Below are 16,653 nucleotides of genomic sequence, written 5' to 3' on the forward strand. Positions count from 1 at the left end.
ACGTTCCTCTGAAACACTGGCTGAAACTGGCCTTCTCCAAAGAGGACTTCCCCCCCCTTTTTTTCTTTTTACACCGTCGACCCTTTTGACTTCTCTTGTACCAACAAAACCATTCATCTTTCCCTGGGTCACCTGAAATTGAAGGAGCACCGCTCACCGCATGTACATTTCTGAGCTGGCCTCAACTCCATCCCTCCGATGGCCTCGCAGAGAAGCATCGTCATCCTGTAAGTTTTAATTATTTGGCTGCCAAGGACATCAAAGCCACACAGGCAACCGACAAGGGGGGACCTGAGCCGAGCTGTATACCCCAGGCAGGGGCTGGTGGCACTGGTTTTTCTGACACTGCCTACCAGACAGGAGTGGGAAGTCCACTATCACAGTGCAAACTGCCCTTCACTGAACACTGATGCTCACCCTCTCACCCCTACACAGAATCCCGTACGGGGCCAGAGGCATTTCGAGAACCTCGACTCTTGGCTGCAACCTGCCACCGCGGGTGATGGGTCCAAGACCTCAGGTTTTCCATTACCCCTCCCACCCGGACACCTTCACAACGACGCTGTTGTAGAGTAGATGGAACCAAGAGATAACATAGGTGCACCTGTCCTAAAAACTCTGGGATTCCTGGAGCGCTGGGTGGCTCAGTCAGCTAAGTGTCTGACTCTTGATCTCTGCCCGGGTCGGGGTCTCATGGTTTGTGGGATCCAGCCCCATGTCAGGAGCCTGCTCGAGGAGTTTCTCTCCCTCCTTCTCTCTCTCTCTGCCCCTCCCCAGCTGGCACTGTCTGTCTCTCTCAAAAATTAATAAATTTTAAAACTTTTTTCAGTGTTTATTTGTGTGTGTGTGTGTGTGTGTGTGTGTGTGTGTGTGTGTGAGAGAGAGAGAGAGAGAGAGAGAGACAGAGTGCGAGTGGGGGCGGGGAGGGGGCAGAGAGAGAGGGAGGCACAGAATCCGAAGCAGGCTCCAGGCTCCGAGCTGTCAGCATGGAGCCTGACACGGTACTCGAACTCACGAACCAGAGATCTTGACCTGAGCCGAAGTGAGACACTCAACCGACGGAGCTACCCAGGCACCCCCAAAAATAATAAACTTTAAAAAATATTTAAAAAAAAAACCCTCTAGTATTCTTCCTGTCGTGTGTGGAAAACGGACCCCAACTCATACCCTCACACAAAAAAGCAGGTATGTGAGGCCACCTACCAAAACCAATGAGAGCAATCACCCTCCAACGATGAACATGTCTGCACACGCAGTTAACAGAGAGCCTACGGACCATTTGTTTCCTCCCCACCTTCCAGATGAGAAGCCTGAGACTAAGAAATATTAAGCCACATGCTCAAAGCGAGGCAGCCATCGGGGCACCTGGGTGGCTCAGTCGGTTGAGCATCTGACTTCAGCCCAGGTCATGATCTCACGGTTCGTGGGTTCGAGCCCCGCGTCGGGCTCTATGCTGACAGCTTGCAGCTCACAGCCTGGAGCCTGCTTCGGATTCTGCGTCTCCCTCTCTCTCTGCCCCTGCCCTGCTTGCGCCGTCTCTGTCTCTCAAAAATAAATAGATGTAAAAAGAAAATAAACTAGTTTTAAAGTGAGGCAGCCATCAACTGTGGACGGCAGAAGTGCGAGCCAGGTGGGTCAGAGTCTGAAGCCTGGGCTTCAAGCCCTGTGCTAGTCTCTCCTCCGTGCGGGCCTCCGTACAAAAGTCAAAGGCTCACTTAACTCACCTGGCATACGCCAGAGGGACTCGAGAGTGGGAACTGCAGCTAGTTCACAGGCAGCTCTTCCCGGAGGAATGCGCCCCACAGAGCACTGCAGACGGTCTGAAGACCTACCTGGCACCTGTATTTCCACGGCCACCAAGCCATCTCCAGGTGTCAACAATCTGTCCAATGTGACCTTTCCGTTTCATTCTGACGACACCTCGATTAAAACCTCAGGATCACGTAGAGGCTAGTGCAGTGGTCTCTCAGAGGGTCTTTTCTCTTTTTTTGCCTCTGAGCTGCGCACAATCCATCTTTCAAAATACAAACATGATCACGGAATACGCTTGCCAAGGAACGTCCTTTGCGTCAGGAAGGAAGGGAAAGAGGCAGGGAGAGAAAGGACACCATGACCTCTCCATTAGACGGCTTCCGGACGCTGAAACTCGGGTTATCCTTGTCACGTGACCTTACAAAACATTTCGTACGCAGGTGCCCGAAAAGCAGAAACAAATTCACAAACCGTTTCAAACATACACGAGAGCCTACAGAAACATCATTTTTAATGGAGTCCAAACACACACTTGAGGACCTTGGCTGCTTGTACTCAACAGCCCCTTCCTATGGAAGATGTTTGAACCTGGGTGTGAGGGAGGCTTGTCAGTCATAGAATGGGTGGCATGGGACAACAGGGGGACACACTAGAAGTGACAACGAGAGAAACGCAAAGTGACAGGGAGGAGGGTATACATGAACCAGATATTAAGCCTGTGTGATCGGGAAACGTGGATAGAGCCTGAAGGTCTTAGGCTGTTTCTGATGGGATTCTCCAGGGAGTTTCCCAGATCATCAGCTCCTTAGGGAAAGGTCCCTGTCCCTCGTTCATCTGGGTCATCTTCCAAAGCACTAAAATTAGCATGTTTCTCACGTGCACATAAATTACACTTATTTTATGTAGGACAGAAAAATTAACTCCAAAAAATTCCCTAAGTGTTTAATATGGCCAGATCCTGCCCTCAAGAAGGCTATGATTGTGTTTTAGTAATTTTCTCAGTGAAATGATGGCCAGACCTCCCTTCCAAATCCTCCACAAATACATTTTCAGGAATAAACACAGAATCTTTCTCCAACACTCACGGGCGTTAACATTTGCCCAAAACTCACAAACTAATTTTGCAGGAGATACTACAAGGGAGTTGATTCGGTACTTCTAATTGATTTGTTGGGTCTTCTGAACACCGCACAGTAGAATAACTTTACTAACAACGGTGTTTGTTTAGAATGTAAAAAGACTTCTGGGTGCCTGGGTGGCTCGGTCAGTTAAGCGTCTGACTTCAGCTCGGCTCAGGATCTCGCGGTTTGTGAGTTCGAGCCCCGCGTCGGGCTCTGTGCTGAGAGCTCAGAGACTGAAAAGCCTGCCTCAGATTCGGTCTCCCCTTCTCTCTCTGCCCCTCCCTACCCCCCCCCCCCAAAAATAAACATTAAAAAAAAAAAAAAAAAAAGAACTTAAAAGGACATGAAAGATCTCCATGCCCATGGCAACAACATTACAAACTCAGACAATACAAATTCACAATTTTCTTGGGGCCTACTAGAGAACAGATGAGCTGAATTCCAAGAGGTTAAACGCCCACGGTGGAAGGGTGGCTGGTGTAGGAATGAGCACACCCCACAGACTGAACAAGGTCAGGGCTTCAGACGACAAAATGGCACCACAGGAGGGACTGGGATCTGGCGGGCTCCCAAACACAAGGACAGGTCGCCTGGGCCTGCAGTTCTCTCCCTATCACCCCACCTCCAAGTTCAGGGGGGTACTTAGCCCCATGGGTTCTAGAACTCTACTGAAGCCAACGTTTGGAACTGCAACCAATCCTTTCCCAGCTCAAAAGCAGACATAATCAGGGGTGCCTGGGCGGCTCAGGAGGTTAAGCCTCTGACTCTTGGTTTCAGCTCAGGTCACGATCTCACAGTTTTTGAGCTCGAGCCCCATGCTGGACTCCACGCGGATGGTGCAGAACCTGCTTGGGATTCTCTCTCCCTCCCCACGCATGTTCTCCTCTCTCAAAAACAAATTGTTAAGAAAGGGACATACTCTAAAAAGACAGAGGGCTGGAGGTTGGGGGTTGATGAACTCAGTCTAACTAAGGGTTCAGAAGCCAACCACTTCAGGAGAAATCAGAGAGGTAGCCCTTCATCTTAACTGCCCCAAAACAAAACAGAAGAAAAAACACACAGAACAAAGACACTTCACTCCTTGGAAGACAAGTATATACACTGTACATTAGAGCACCCTATACACGCAATGCCAGAAATCCAACTTTCAGAAGAGAGATGTACGAACACCCACTGTGACGGGAACGGTCATGAGAAGGAGACCCACAGGAACCAGCATCAGTAGAATTAGCACAGACAGGAAATAAAGGGGCTTGCACCTTTGGATTCTAAAGCCTCATCAAAGAAAGCACAGAAAGTGCTGGCAAGTACGGGCAGAGTCAGAGCTCCAGCGCAGCCCCGCTGGTCTGGGCACTCTCCTTGTTCCCGCTTTCTCCTAGGCTTTCTCTCCAGGGAAGCCAGCAGAGTCAAGGAGGAAGACAAAGTGTGCAAGAACACACGGGCAGAAAAGACAGTAAGAGGGTCGTGGGGGTTCCCAGCTCAGGCACCCCGCACTGTACCCAACGACACACTGTCCCCAACACCCCTACCCAGGAAGAGGCAGAAAATTCATCGCTACACGAAAAGAACGCGAGAGTGTCTCAACAAGCAAATCTCCAAAGGGAACACTGGAAACCCTTTTAGTTGCCACAAAATCATTTTCAATCACATGGTAACTACTTCGACCGGTAAAATCTGACATTAAAAAAAAAAAAATTCGGCCCACGTACGCGCACGTGCGAATGCAGACACACATATCTACAGATACATTTTCCTTGACTCCTGATCACAGTGACCATGGTCAACCCAAAAACGGTTGCCCTCTTCCCGCAGGTAAGTAGGCCGATTCCCTCAGCCCGGCCCGTTCGTGAAACTTTGTGACGTGCCACCACATACCCACTGCCCCTTCCTGTCACCACTCTGCAGCTCATGTGAAAAAAGAATTCAAGGGAGCATAGGCTCCCCGCACGTGGAAGGTGGTAACTTGGACACTGTAAGGTGAGTCAACGAGAAGATTGTCTGGTGAACCAGCAAGTTCACACAAACTGAAAAGCAGGAGTTGGAGGCTCAACCTGTGTGGATTCACTCAACAGATCCATGTGATTTGACCGCAACAGCGTGATTTATGAGAAATACATACTTCACCATTAAGATATGTATTTGGTCCCCACTCGTGATTCCTGATTCACGGCTCCCCAAACCCCAGCATTTCCTAAGCGGTGAGTGATACAGAGGTCTGTTAAGAGAGGGGACCTTTGGGAAGCACCCAAGGCCAGTGGCCAGGTGCCAGGAGAACCAACCACGTGAGCAGTGGACTGGAACCTTCAGTCCGACCCCCCCACCCCACCCCCGGCCTTGAGGAAGGTGAGAGGAGCTAGAGGTTCAATCAGCCAATGGCCAATGACCTGGTCGATCATCACTATGTAAGGATGCCTCCATAAAAACCCAAAAGGACAAGATTCTAAGAGCTTCTGGCTGGAAGACCTAAGGAGATGCAAAGTGACTGGCGTGGAGACACAGTGGAAGTTCCGTGCCCTTTCCCCATACCTCACCCTACATCCCTCTCCATCTGGCTGGGGATCTGTATCCTTTATCAGACTGGTGACGGTTAAGTGTCTCCCTGAGTTCTGTGAACCGCTCTAACAAATTAGTCAAACCTGAGTGGGATTTCGTTGGAACCTCCAATGTGTAGCTGGTGCCCAAGGAATAGCGGGCTTGTGGGTGGCATCCGAGGTGGGTGATAAGGGGACAGCCTTCCAGGACTGAGCCCTTAACCTGTGGAGTCTCATGCAATCTCTAGATAGGTGGTGTCGGAATGGAGTTGAATCCTCAGAACCCTACTGGGGACCGAAATCTGCTAGGTGTTTGGGGAGCGAGGGAAGTGCTTACCTGCCATGTTGGAACTGGGTCCAGAAACCCTGAAAGACTGACGAATTCACCCACCCAGCACAGTGAGACAGTGAAAAATAGTACCAAGGAATAATTCTGCCACTATCCTGAGGAAATCTATTTATCATATGGACACAGAGACCAACTGATAGGAGTCTGATTTCATGTTTTGTTCGTTTTTATTTACTCCTGACTCCTACTGAACCCAAAGTAAAACCAGAAAATACCTTCCCAAGAATTCAAACGAAAAGCAAATCTCCACAAGTCTCCTTTCCTGCTTCATCCTGCCTCAGAAAGCTCAGCCCCCTTCTGAACGCCTCGGCCGGCAGCTCTGGGACGATAAATTTCCAGCCCGTCCTCTGGATTTTTGTCTTTTACCATCACTGCAAATTCGGCAGATCATAAAGTCCTTAAGCACCCCCAAACCACCTCCCTTCCTAACTCCTGTTCTGTTACCTCCAGCCTTGGTTCTCCAGACAGTAGTGAAAAGCTGCTCACCTTTGCTTCAAAAGGCCCTTGCACCCACGTGAACCATCGTATGTTCCCAAGTCCAGCCCCTCAATGGTTATTTCCGGGCTGGGCTCCTTGGATCTCTTTAATCTTATTTCCACATCAAAAATCCTCCACTGTTTCCCACTCTCCACATTCCAACCATTCCTTCTGCCCAGCGGGGCATGTTATCAACTCCATTTGGTCATTCCCAGTCACCCTGAAGAACACCACCCCCCATACTCGGGTGGGACAGTCGCCCCACAACCCGGCAACGCACCCCAGTTCATGATCGTGCATGTCAAGTTCATCTCTATACCTACACCTGTATTCCAACTCTTATACGTAGCTCTCTTCCAACTATCAAGACTTCCGACGATCACAGCTGCAGGTGGAAACCTTGTTCTTGGAAGGTTAAAATTCAGTCGCCATTTTGTATTCTGCACTCAGGTCATTAACCCCACTTCCCCGACTAAACTGTGAAGTTCTTAAAAAGCGGGTCGCATCCTTTGCTATGTCTGCATGCCTCCTGCACTCAGTCCCCAGCAAGAGGCAGGACAAACACTCGTTATATTGACAAGGGAAAAATGCTCCGCAACAGTGAAAGCCAGACACGTTCCCATTATGTCTAGGCCTGTGCCTGACCCGAGCCTCTATATCCCCCTGGGTCCAGAGAAACAAATGGTAGCTCAAGGCAGTCACGGAGGGGGAAAAGGGAGACCTCTTCCTTTGCCTCAATCACTCATTGATAGCACTGGTTTTCTGCCACTCCCGGGTCGGGGCTGGCAGGGGGGCGGGGGCTGGCTCCCTCACAGGGTCTCCGAGTCCTGCAGGAAACAGGATGCCAAGCATGTGGGTAGGAGCACAACAGGAAATGGCCACAGTACCTCCCTGCCCCATCCTGCGTGCCTCAGTCTCCTCCTCTCCTTTTCTACTTTTCCTGCTTACGTCCCCCAGTCCACGTCAGGTCCTCCTAAGCCTCCCATCCAGCCCCTCCTCCTCCCAGTGAGAGCCCCATGGCCAACTCTCAGTCCCCTGTTACCTCTGGCCAGGTGGCTGGCCACAATTACAACCTTCGGAGCGGGTTTCCCCTTCCTCGCTCCCTTCCCTCCATGTAATCCTCACACCGGAGGCCGGCTTCATCTACTCCCGGCACAATTCCAATCACGTCACTTCCTTGTTGGAAAACCAATGAACACGTCCCACAGCCCCCTCACCTAAGTAGCTTCCTCACTGACATCCACTCGTGTCCTCCTGCCACCCACGGTAGCACGAGGAGAAAAAAAAAAACTCAGTCGGGTACACAATATACGTGCGTTTACTGGATCTCACGTGCTCAGTAACAGTTCTCTTTCTACGTGACCTCCTCCCGCTAAAAAAAAAAAAAAAAAAAATCACAGTTTAAGTTGACCATGGGAAGATTTTTCAGGAGTGCTTCCTAACCATCCCTGTTTAGACGTGACCTTGTCCTCTTCCGATCGCTATCACCTGCAGCTCTTAGGAGATTTAACGTCGCCTCTACACTGCGAGAAACACCCATCGCCACGTCTTATTCTGTTCACAAGACGTACGGTCACGTGCTCCTCTCTCTGCAAGAGCTTGGCACCCAGAGAAGCGTCCAGGACTAGCCCGATCACCAAGCCGCTACGCAACCTTCACCCGGGTCTTTCACGTCCACAGACGACCCGTCCCAGCTCTCGAAGTCGGAGCTGTGGCTTTTACCTTGTCGCTACCCCCGGAACCAAGAGCCCACCTACCATGTCCATTGTGAACGTGCTTGTGGGTTTTTCCTTTCCTGGGGGTTGACTGGCATGAAGATGAAGCATTGTTGGTGGCTGTTTTGACGTCTTCCGTCTCATCGTCTTCCTCCTCGACGTCCTCCTCGTCCTGAGAGCTTCCGAAATAAACCATGCTGTTGGGCAGCGCAGGAGAGCCTGGTGGGTTTAAGGGAAGAGGGCTCGTGAACACAGGCCCGGGTCCTCGCCCCTTCCAGAAGGGGCACTACACATGGAGACATTTATTGAGGCACGAACCTAAATCCTCAGGCCTGAGCAGAGAACACAAAGCTGTTCGTCTCCACCGCCACTTCTGTTTTGCAAACATCCCCCAGGAAATAAAAGTCCATCTGTGTCCTTTCAACGGATTTCAAGCAAAATCGCCCCAGTAGGGAGATGATGCCGTTCACCCAACACAACAAATCAAAAGAATGTCTAGCTCATATGAATAGTTGTGAGGGGGTGGGGGTGGGGTAAGTAAAATTAAAAACACCTATTCACGATGTCAAGGAAGAGACAAAGGCTATTGTGGGTTATGCACTTAACCTACTCAACTTAATGTGACTTTAAACAAATGAATTTCAAAGTGAAAGACAAACCAAGCGGCAGTAACAGAGAACAGACATTTCCTACATACAGTAATGGTCTTGAGTTCACACGAGGTGAGTCACAGACATGGATCCCCCCAAAATCGCAATATATGTGGAAGCTACTTTGATATTACGATCAGGTTAACAGCATGTAAAATTATTAAAATAAATTCCTGCACAAGACTAACTAAAAGCGCTGGGTTAAAAAAACAAAACAAAACCCTAAGAGAAAACCCCACATACCTCACACTCCGTTTACACCTTACCCTCCTCATGCCCCCAGATGTTTTCGTTTCTGCATTTATTTTTTTTTTTTAACATTTTATTCATTTTTGAGACAGGGAGAGACGGAGCATGAACAGGGGAGGGGCAGAGAGAGGGAGACACAGAATCGGAAGCAGGCTCCAGGCTCTGAGCCGTCAGCCCAGAGCCCGACGCGGGGCTCGAACTCACGGACCGCGAGATCGTGACCTGGCTGAAGTCGGACGCTTAACCGACTGAGCCACCCAGGCGCCCCCATTTCTGCATTTCAGATAAAGCAGGAACACCAGAAAAGAACGTTGCTAATATGAAGCAGCACGATATGGTTCTTTATCAAACAATGACCATTTAAAGATGACACGACTCACTGGTACATTGTTTAGGACCAGAGGCTACTTAAAAATCCAAAGAAATTCTCCCAAATTATTTCTAGCAACAACTATAATCTTTAGCATTTATTTTTCAGAGAGAGAGAGAGAACGAGAACCATGAGCAGGGGAGGGACGGAGAGAGAGGGAGACAGAGGATCTGAAGCAGACTTCGTGCTGACTGATGAGGGGGCGTGGGGCAAGCTGAGGGGGCAAAATACAGGCTGGTGCCCGCATCCACCCCCCACCCCCACCAGTGGAATATGTGTAATATTCCTCGGACACCCCCGGCTACCCGAGAACAAAGGAAAGGGGTCTCAGGGCTTGCCATGGTATGCAGGGAAGTAAGGCAAATGGAAAATTACCCCTTGCTGCCTATGGCCCACTGACAAGTCCTTGAAACCGACAGAGTGACCTCCCTCTAGGAGCTCAGCTGCCTCGATGAGGACACTTTGCTGGGGGCAAAAGAGAACCTCAGCTTAACATTATCCCAACCTCAAGGATCCTGTAAGTCTACTTCCTTTATCACAACTGCCTTAAGATATATGCTAGCGATTATACCCCAAGCTTATGCCCCCCTCCTCCCCCAATAGGCATCTGAAGGGTCTCGTGACTGAGATTTTATTAAACGGTAATAAATGGTGTTTCCCTAGTAACAGCTAGCCCCTCAAGGTCCTGGAAACCTTGCTCCCAAAATTCCTTGGAGACTTACTCTATCCCTGACCCCCTCCCAGCCTGAGGGTATGTGATGAGTTACCTGTCACGACCCCCTGCAGCTCTTCCTGCCCACGGGTCCTGTCCCTGTGCTTTAATAAGTCACCTTTTTGTACCAAAGACATCTTCAAGAATTCTTTCCTGGCGGTCAGCTCCACACCATCCCACTGTCACCCCAAAACTGCATCAACAGCACAGAGCCCGATGCTGGGCTCGAACTCACAAACCACAAGACCATGACCTGAGCAGAAGTCAGAAGCTTAACCAGCTAAGCCACCCCGGTGCCCAACAATTTACTACCAAGCAGCCGAAGACCTATTAAGTGTGAAATTCATTTCTTCTCTTGCCCACTTTCCTGTGAATGAGCTAATGCTCCGGGATAGCAACAAAGACACAGGTAACCGATCTGCTCTCCTTCCCAGTGGAGGTCTCTAAAACCATCCCTGTCCGGCTTCTGGGCCACACGATCCAACAAGGACACAGAAGTGAATGAGCAGCATCAGGGAACAGAGGTCGCCACCCCAATACCCGCCCTGCAGAAATGCAAAGAGCGCACAGACAGCTCTCCAAGCCACCTTCCGTCTGCTGCAGTCATGACCTTTTGTGCGTGTTAAAAACCCCAAAATTACGTGGGTCACAGCACTAGGTAGAAATGAAACTCCACAGGGATGTACCTGGCAGAAGAGACTTGGCTACAGGCTAACAAAAGCGATTAACCTGTTTTCCACCCCCTCCCTTTTGATCATCTCCAATTAGAAGCAGGCTTTTGACAGAAGGAAGGTTCTTATAAACAGAAAAGTAAAGTAAGGAAAAGAAAAGGAAAAACTATCTGGCCATACTTCCCCTGGAACAATATATATCCATACTTGTTCTAAAGTGGTTTTATAATCAGTAGGAGACTGACTAGGAAAAGGGGACAGCACTCTCCCGTTTCCCACTCGGGAGGTCTGCAGTCAGGCTGTGCACAGGGTAGGCGAGGTACAGTCAAACAACCAGTGCTGGTGGATCCTTGTTCCCAAGTCTAACTGCTTAGGTACTTTAAAAAACGCTGGACTCGGGGCGCCTGGGTGGCGCAGTCGGTTAAGCGTCCGACTTCAGCCAGGTCACGATCTCGCGGTCCGGGAGTTCGAGCCCCGCGTCAGGCTCTGGGCTGATGGCTCAGAGCCTGGAGCCTGTTTCCGATTCTGTGTCTCCCTCTCTCTCTCTGCCCCTCCCCCGTTCATGCTCTGTCTCTCTCTGTCCCAAAAATAAATAAACGTTGAAAAAAAAAATTTTTAATAAAAAAAATTAAAAACGCTGGACTAAACTGTATTTCAGCACTCATGAGACAGAGATGGATGTATTTTCCCATGGGCTCTAACTCATCCTGGCACATATGTGACGTATGGGTGGATCATCTCTTCACATTCCTTCCAGATTAAAAGACCCAGGTCTGATTTCTTCTAACGAAGAGCCTCCCTGGGCTCCATCTTAGGACACGCGGACCAGCACAGAGAAGAACAGGCGTGTGCGGAGAGCACACGGCAACCCGAGGACGCAGCGGCCAGCCAGGGGGGCAGCAGGGCAAGGGATGTGCTGGGGGCAGGGGGTGGCAGGTGCCCCTCCAGCCTTCCCCGGTCTCCTCTCAGCAGGAAAGGCAGTGAACTCTGCAACCAAGGTTAATGGGAGGTCATCTTTAAAAACAAAAACAAAAAAAGGGAGGGATTAAGACTGAGAAAAATGGTCTATATTTCAAATAGAATCAGCTGAAATCCAGGTGCAACATATGAAAAGGAATTAACTTCCACTTTAAAAAACCCTCTACAGATTGTTAAGTTTATTTATTTTGGGTGTGTTTTATTATTAGTTTATTGAGGGGAGGGGAGGGGAGGGGAGGGGAGGGGAGGAGAATCCCAAGCAGGCTCCACAATGTCAGTGCAGAGTGCGACTCAGGGCTCCAACTCATGAACCGTGAGATCATGACCTGAGCTGAAATCAAGGCTCAGACACTTAACTGACTGAGCCACCCAGGCGGCCCTCTGGTATGGATTTTTAAAAGCTCCTGCCTTGGATAAGCATCACGAATCCACTATTCCATTCCTTATGCTCGTGATTTTGAGAGAATGGGGTGAACATTATCTTCCAAAGAACTAAAGTGGAGAGAATGGCTAAAAGGCATCCAAGTTCCGTCAATATTCCCAGAAGAAAAGCACACAGGGTAACAGCTTCCACAAAAGCAGCAACCAACCAATCTTTTGCATGCATCTGTCCTAACAGCTTCTCAGCAAACGAACCCACTGCCGTAACCTCCTAGATATTCTAGAAGAGAGTCAGAGGCTAACACAGGGACGTGTAAGATGTGAGGAACCGGGATGGGCCCTCTGTGAGGGACACTCTCAGACGGAAACTCGGAACGCCACCAAGTCCGGAGGGAGGCGGCTCCACAGTCAGGTGTGGAACAAGCCGATCCGCCCTACGTTCTGGGGCACAGGGAGAAACGCAGATCTCCCTCACACTGAGAGGGGACTGTGGTTCTGGTCAGATGACTGACCCACTGGTCTGGACCCAAAGATAAAGCAAGCATCCTCAAAGAGGCAAGATGGTGATGTCCTTAAGTTTCCATCCTCGCCTTGCACCAACTCTCTCCACTGGCCGGTGCCACTCGTGGCAAACAACCCATCTCCCCCTGGGTATGGCCCTGCTGTCGTTTAGCCTGCGTTCACAAAGCCACCGCCAACCCACAACCTGTCTGCCAGAAGCCACCTCGTGAACCGTGAGCTTCTGCCCCAGAAGGAACAGACCTCCAGAATTTTCCCGGGTACCCTCATAACCTTCCATTTCACGAAGTTTGCAGTCAAACCGAAGCAAGCAGAGAACGCTGCATCCAACAGAATCTGACACTCTGTCGCCATGTGGCTACCGTACATCCTCGAAGTCCCTGCTGGCATGTCCATCTGGAAAGCTAGCATTCTGATCAGGAGAAACCAGAAGCTGGGCAAAAAGCAAAAGGAGCTTTGATTCTCACAGAGACAAAACCGGTTATTTAAAAAAAATAATAAAAAAAAAAAGCACCCTATTATTTTATGCTCAAGTGAAAATAATCAAGGCAATAGAGAAACACGGCTATATGCAAATACCTGGAGAACAGCTAAAATCCATAAAAGGAAATACCAAGCGTGTCAGGAACCACAACTAGTTAAAAGGCATTCACATAGAGCACATTTATTTCTTCTTAGCCTAGATTCAAGCTTGATTATCTAATTTACCAATCAGTTTAGAGAAAGAGGAATCTCTTAAGACACAGGAAAAGATGAAAGAAAGGGAATTTTAAAACCCTAAAAGCACACAGCAGTCCGGGTTATTTATCACTAGTGGAAATTACCCCACATTCCTCAGTATAAACATGGGTGAACGGGTGTTTTACGTAATCATATTGACCCAGAGTCCACCGAAAGTGAAATCAGTATTCGAAAACAGAAGAGTACGTATGTTTTTCGTCAAAATAGTTTTCATCAAAAATAGCATGCAACTTATAGATCCTAGTACATTAGAAATAAGCTTCGCCTCGAGGCACCTGGATGGCTCAGTGGGTTAAGCGTCCGACTTTGTCTGGCTCAGGTCATGACCTTGCAGTTCGTGGGTTCAAGCCCCCATGGGGAGCTCTGTGCTGACAGCTCAGAGCCTGGAGCCCGCTTTGGATTCTCTCTCTCTCTCTCTCTCTCTCTCTCTCTCTCTCTCTCTCGCACACGTGCACATGCACACACACAATAAACATTAAAACCAATTTTTTTTTAAAAAAACAAAACCTTTAGAAATAAGATTCATCTCTAGACAATTTATGAGAGAAAATTCTTTACTCCAAGTGTCAATGAGGCAGACTCTGGAAAAGCTCCCTGTGGGTCTAGCATTCGGGAAACAGGCATTACAGGACTGCAAACATCAGGGAGAGAGGGCCCCGTGATCTCGCAACACCAAAGAGCTTTGCCAAAGAGATCTTCCCTTTCCACAGCAAGGCTCACCTGCTGCAAAACACCAGCAAAGACAGGAAATACAAGGGGTCTCACAGAAAGGGCTCAGCAGCCCTCAGTCTGAGCTCTGCCCTGGTGCTCCCAGGGTGGTCTCCCCAAGTCAAGGGACAAGCGCCATTCACGACCTTAATTAACAAGGCAGAGAGGCTGACTTCCCACACAGAACTACATCCTGCCTCCCCTACAAACCTTAGTTCTAAAGAGGTCATCAATGAAAGGTGAATGTTTCAAAAGACTTAAGGAATGTGTTTGGAGGGGGGTGGTGTATTTGGGGAGGAGTAAAGAAGGAAGAGTTCTTTTCTACCCCATAGATGATAAAAGTGTATTGAGGGGATACAGTTTTCTACTAGAATTACAGGCAGATTTTCTCTTCTGATTATTCAAGTGCATTAGCAAATGTGGGAAAAAATCTGAACTTGGATCAGATAAGTGGATTCGGGAGTACAGAATGCATGTGCACTTTGCCAAAGCCGTATTTCATTACTTTTTCAGAATTAGCTGGCAATGTCTCCACAATATTTACTGAAGTGAAAACCAAATGTTTTCATCTGGACAAAAATCAAACTGTGGTATGTTACAACCACAACAGAAATCATTTTAATCCAAAAGCTTGCTTTCTCTAATTTGGGCTGTGGTTTCTATAAAATTGGATTCTTCTCCATGAATCATAATCATGTACACATAACAAGCCCTCCTTCCCATTATCTTCCCTCCCCCGACCAGTTATCTTAACAAGCTAAACATAGCTCAGTTCTATTTTGGAAAGACCCTAAAGGGATTCCCTGCACACTGTTAGCTGGGGAGTCCAATTCCGTAGCTTGACCTAATAAACCCGCCTGGCCCACCGAGTTGGCATTTCCACGATTGATCTTTAGGCTACACACACAGAATATGAAAAGCAGCCGGCCCCTACTGTCGTTATGCAATTTTAAAACAAAACTTCAGAGTAAACTGGTAGGCGGGGGGGGGGGGTAGGGGGGTGGTAATTATTACTGATTTCCTGAGTGAGAAGAAAAGCTCCCGATCGTGGACATGGGAGAGTCACAGAAAAAGGCAGTTGTGACTGCCTTGTTCATTCATCCGTGTACGTCCAAGGCACTATTCTGGGCACTAGCACGCCAAACAGAGCAGAGGTCTGCCCTCATCCCCCCACAGGTAAACACAAAGGGTGTGGAACAACCAGAAAACAGTGAATGGCAATGTTGCTTGGTCCCTTCCAGGTCAGCCTTTATAATTCATCAGCGAAGAACTTACTTACCAGAGTTCCCAAACCTCATCCACTGTCATGTGCCTGAAGATGACTCACCATATACAACTACTCCGTGCGCTATTTAAAATATATTTTTTTTTTTAACATTCATTTGAGAGAGAGCACAAGCAGGGGAGGGGCACAGAGAGAGAGAGAGAGAGAGAGAGAGAGAGAGAGAGAGAAGACAGAGGGAGGGGGGACAGAGAGAGGGAGAGAGGAAGAAGACAGGGAGGGAGGAGAGAGAAGGAGAGAGGGGGGAGAAAGGAAGAAGAAGACAGAGGGAGGGGGGAGAGAGGGGGAGAGGGGGGGAGAGGGGGGGAGAGGGGGAATCGGAAGCAGGCTCTGCACTGACGGGATGCAGGGCTTGAACTCACAAACCTCAAGACCACCACCTAAGCTGAAGTTGGACTCTAAATCCACCCAGGAGCTCTGCGTGATTTTCTTTTTAAAGAGACCCACGTGGGGCGCCTGGGTGGCTCAGTCAGTTGAGCGTCCGGCTTCAGCTCAGGTCATGATCTCGCAGTCTGTGAGTTCGAGCCCCGCGTCGGGCTCTGTGCTGACAGCTCGGGGACTGGAGCCTGCTCGGATTCTGTGTCTCCCTCTCTCTCTGACCCTCCCCCACTCATGCTCTGTCTCTCTGTGTCTCAGAAATAAACATTAAAAAAAAAAATTTAAAGAGACCCACATGTCTTAAATGATTTATCTCTATCACATCAGTAGAAAATTAATATCACTGGTCCTAAAGGAAAGGTAATTAAAATTATGGTGAAATTTTAAAACGTTCAGCTTAAGTCATTTCTGGCACTACCAGGGATACATTCAGCAGGGCACGGGCCAAATTCAAAGGGAACCCCTAATTCCTAAAGGGGTTCGGAGCTGCCTACACCTGATGCCCGTCCTAGGACTGCTCTTCTTGTGACCTGCGCAAATCCAATTCACGGGCAAAGACCCTACACGGGATCCAAAAATCTAGGATGAAGCGTCAGCTCGGTGGTCACGCGCTCATTGGTTGTGAGACTCAGTTTCCTTGTCCGTACAGGGAGGAGGAGGTCTTCAGCTGGAACAAGCGTGATAACCCCAAAGGGTACGGGGTAACATACGCCAAAACACTGTAAGCAGCTCCCACCCAAGTGGATGCTAGGTTAACGTGTGGCTTCGGGGACAAAAACTCAGAACTGTAAAGATCAGACGGTCCTGTAACTTTACGCAGGTAAGAGCAAAAGCAGTTTCTTTCCTATCTGCTTTCCTAAATGGGGGGAGCAAGCAGGTGGATAACAAGCTATGGGGGTGCAGATGTGCAAAGTGGACTCAACAAGTCAGAGGCTTTCTGGAACTGGGAGTTCAGGGGGGAATGTCGAGGGAGAGCTCGAAACCTTCAGCCATGTGAAAGTCTTCTAAGAACAGGGCAGAAGCGCCGACCTCCTCACCGCCTGGCTGGTCTGGTCTGGTCTTTCCCAGG

General features: G+C 49.1%; 1 protein-coding gene across 8 annotated transcripts in view; it reads right to left on the reverse strand.

Moving 5' to 3' along the window:
• Positions 1 to 16,653, reverse strand: part of JARID2 (jumonji and AT-rich interaction domain containing 2) — a 277,307-nt gene that overhangs the window by 50,699 nt on the left and 209,955 nt on the right. For 7 of the 8 annotated variants that reach the window (XM_047858112.1, XM_047858111.1, XM_047858115.1 and 4 more), the window contains one exon: positions 7,988 to 8,164. The exons of the other annotated variant lie outside the window; for it this stretch is intronic. In XM_047858112.1, coding sequence (XP_047714068.1) covers positions 7,988 to 8,141 — 154 coding nt within the window. In that variant the 5' untranslated portion in view covers positions 8,142 to 8,164. The remainder of the gene's footprint in view (positions 1 to 7,987; positions 8,165 to 16,653) is intronic. 8 annotated transcript variants of the gene reach the window in all.

This window comes from Prionailurus viverrinus, chromosome B2, assembly GCF_022837055.1.
Source record: "Prionailurus viverrinus isolate Anna chromosome B2, UM_Priviv_1.0, whole genome shotgun sequence".
Taxonomy (NCBI): Eukaryota; Metazoa; Chordata; class Mammalia; order Carnivora; family Felidae; genus Prionailurus; species Prionailurus viverrinus.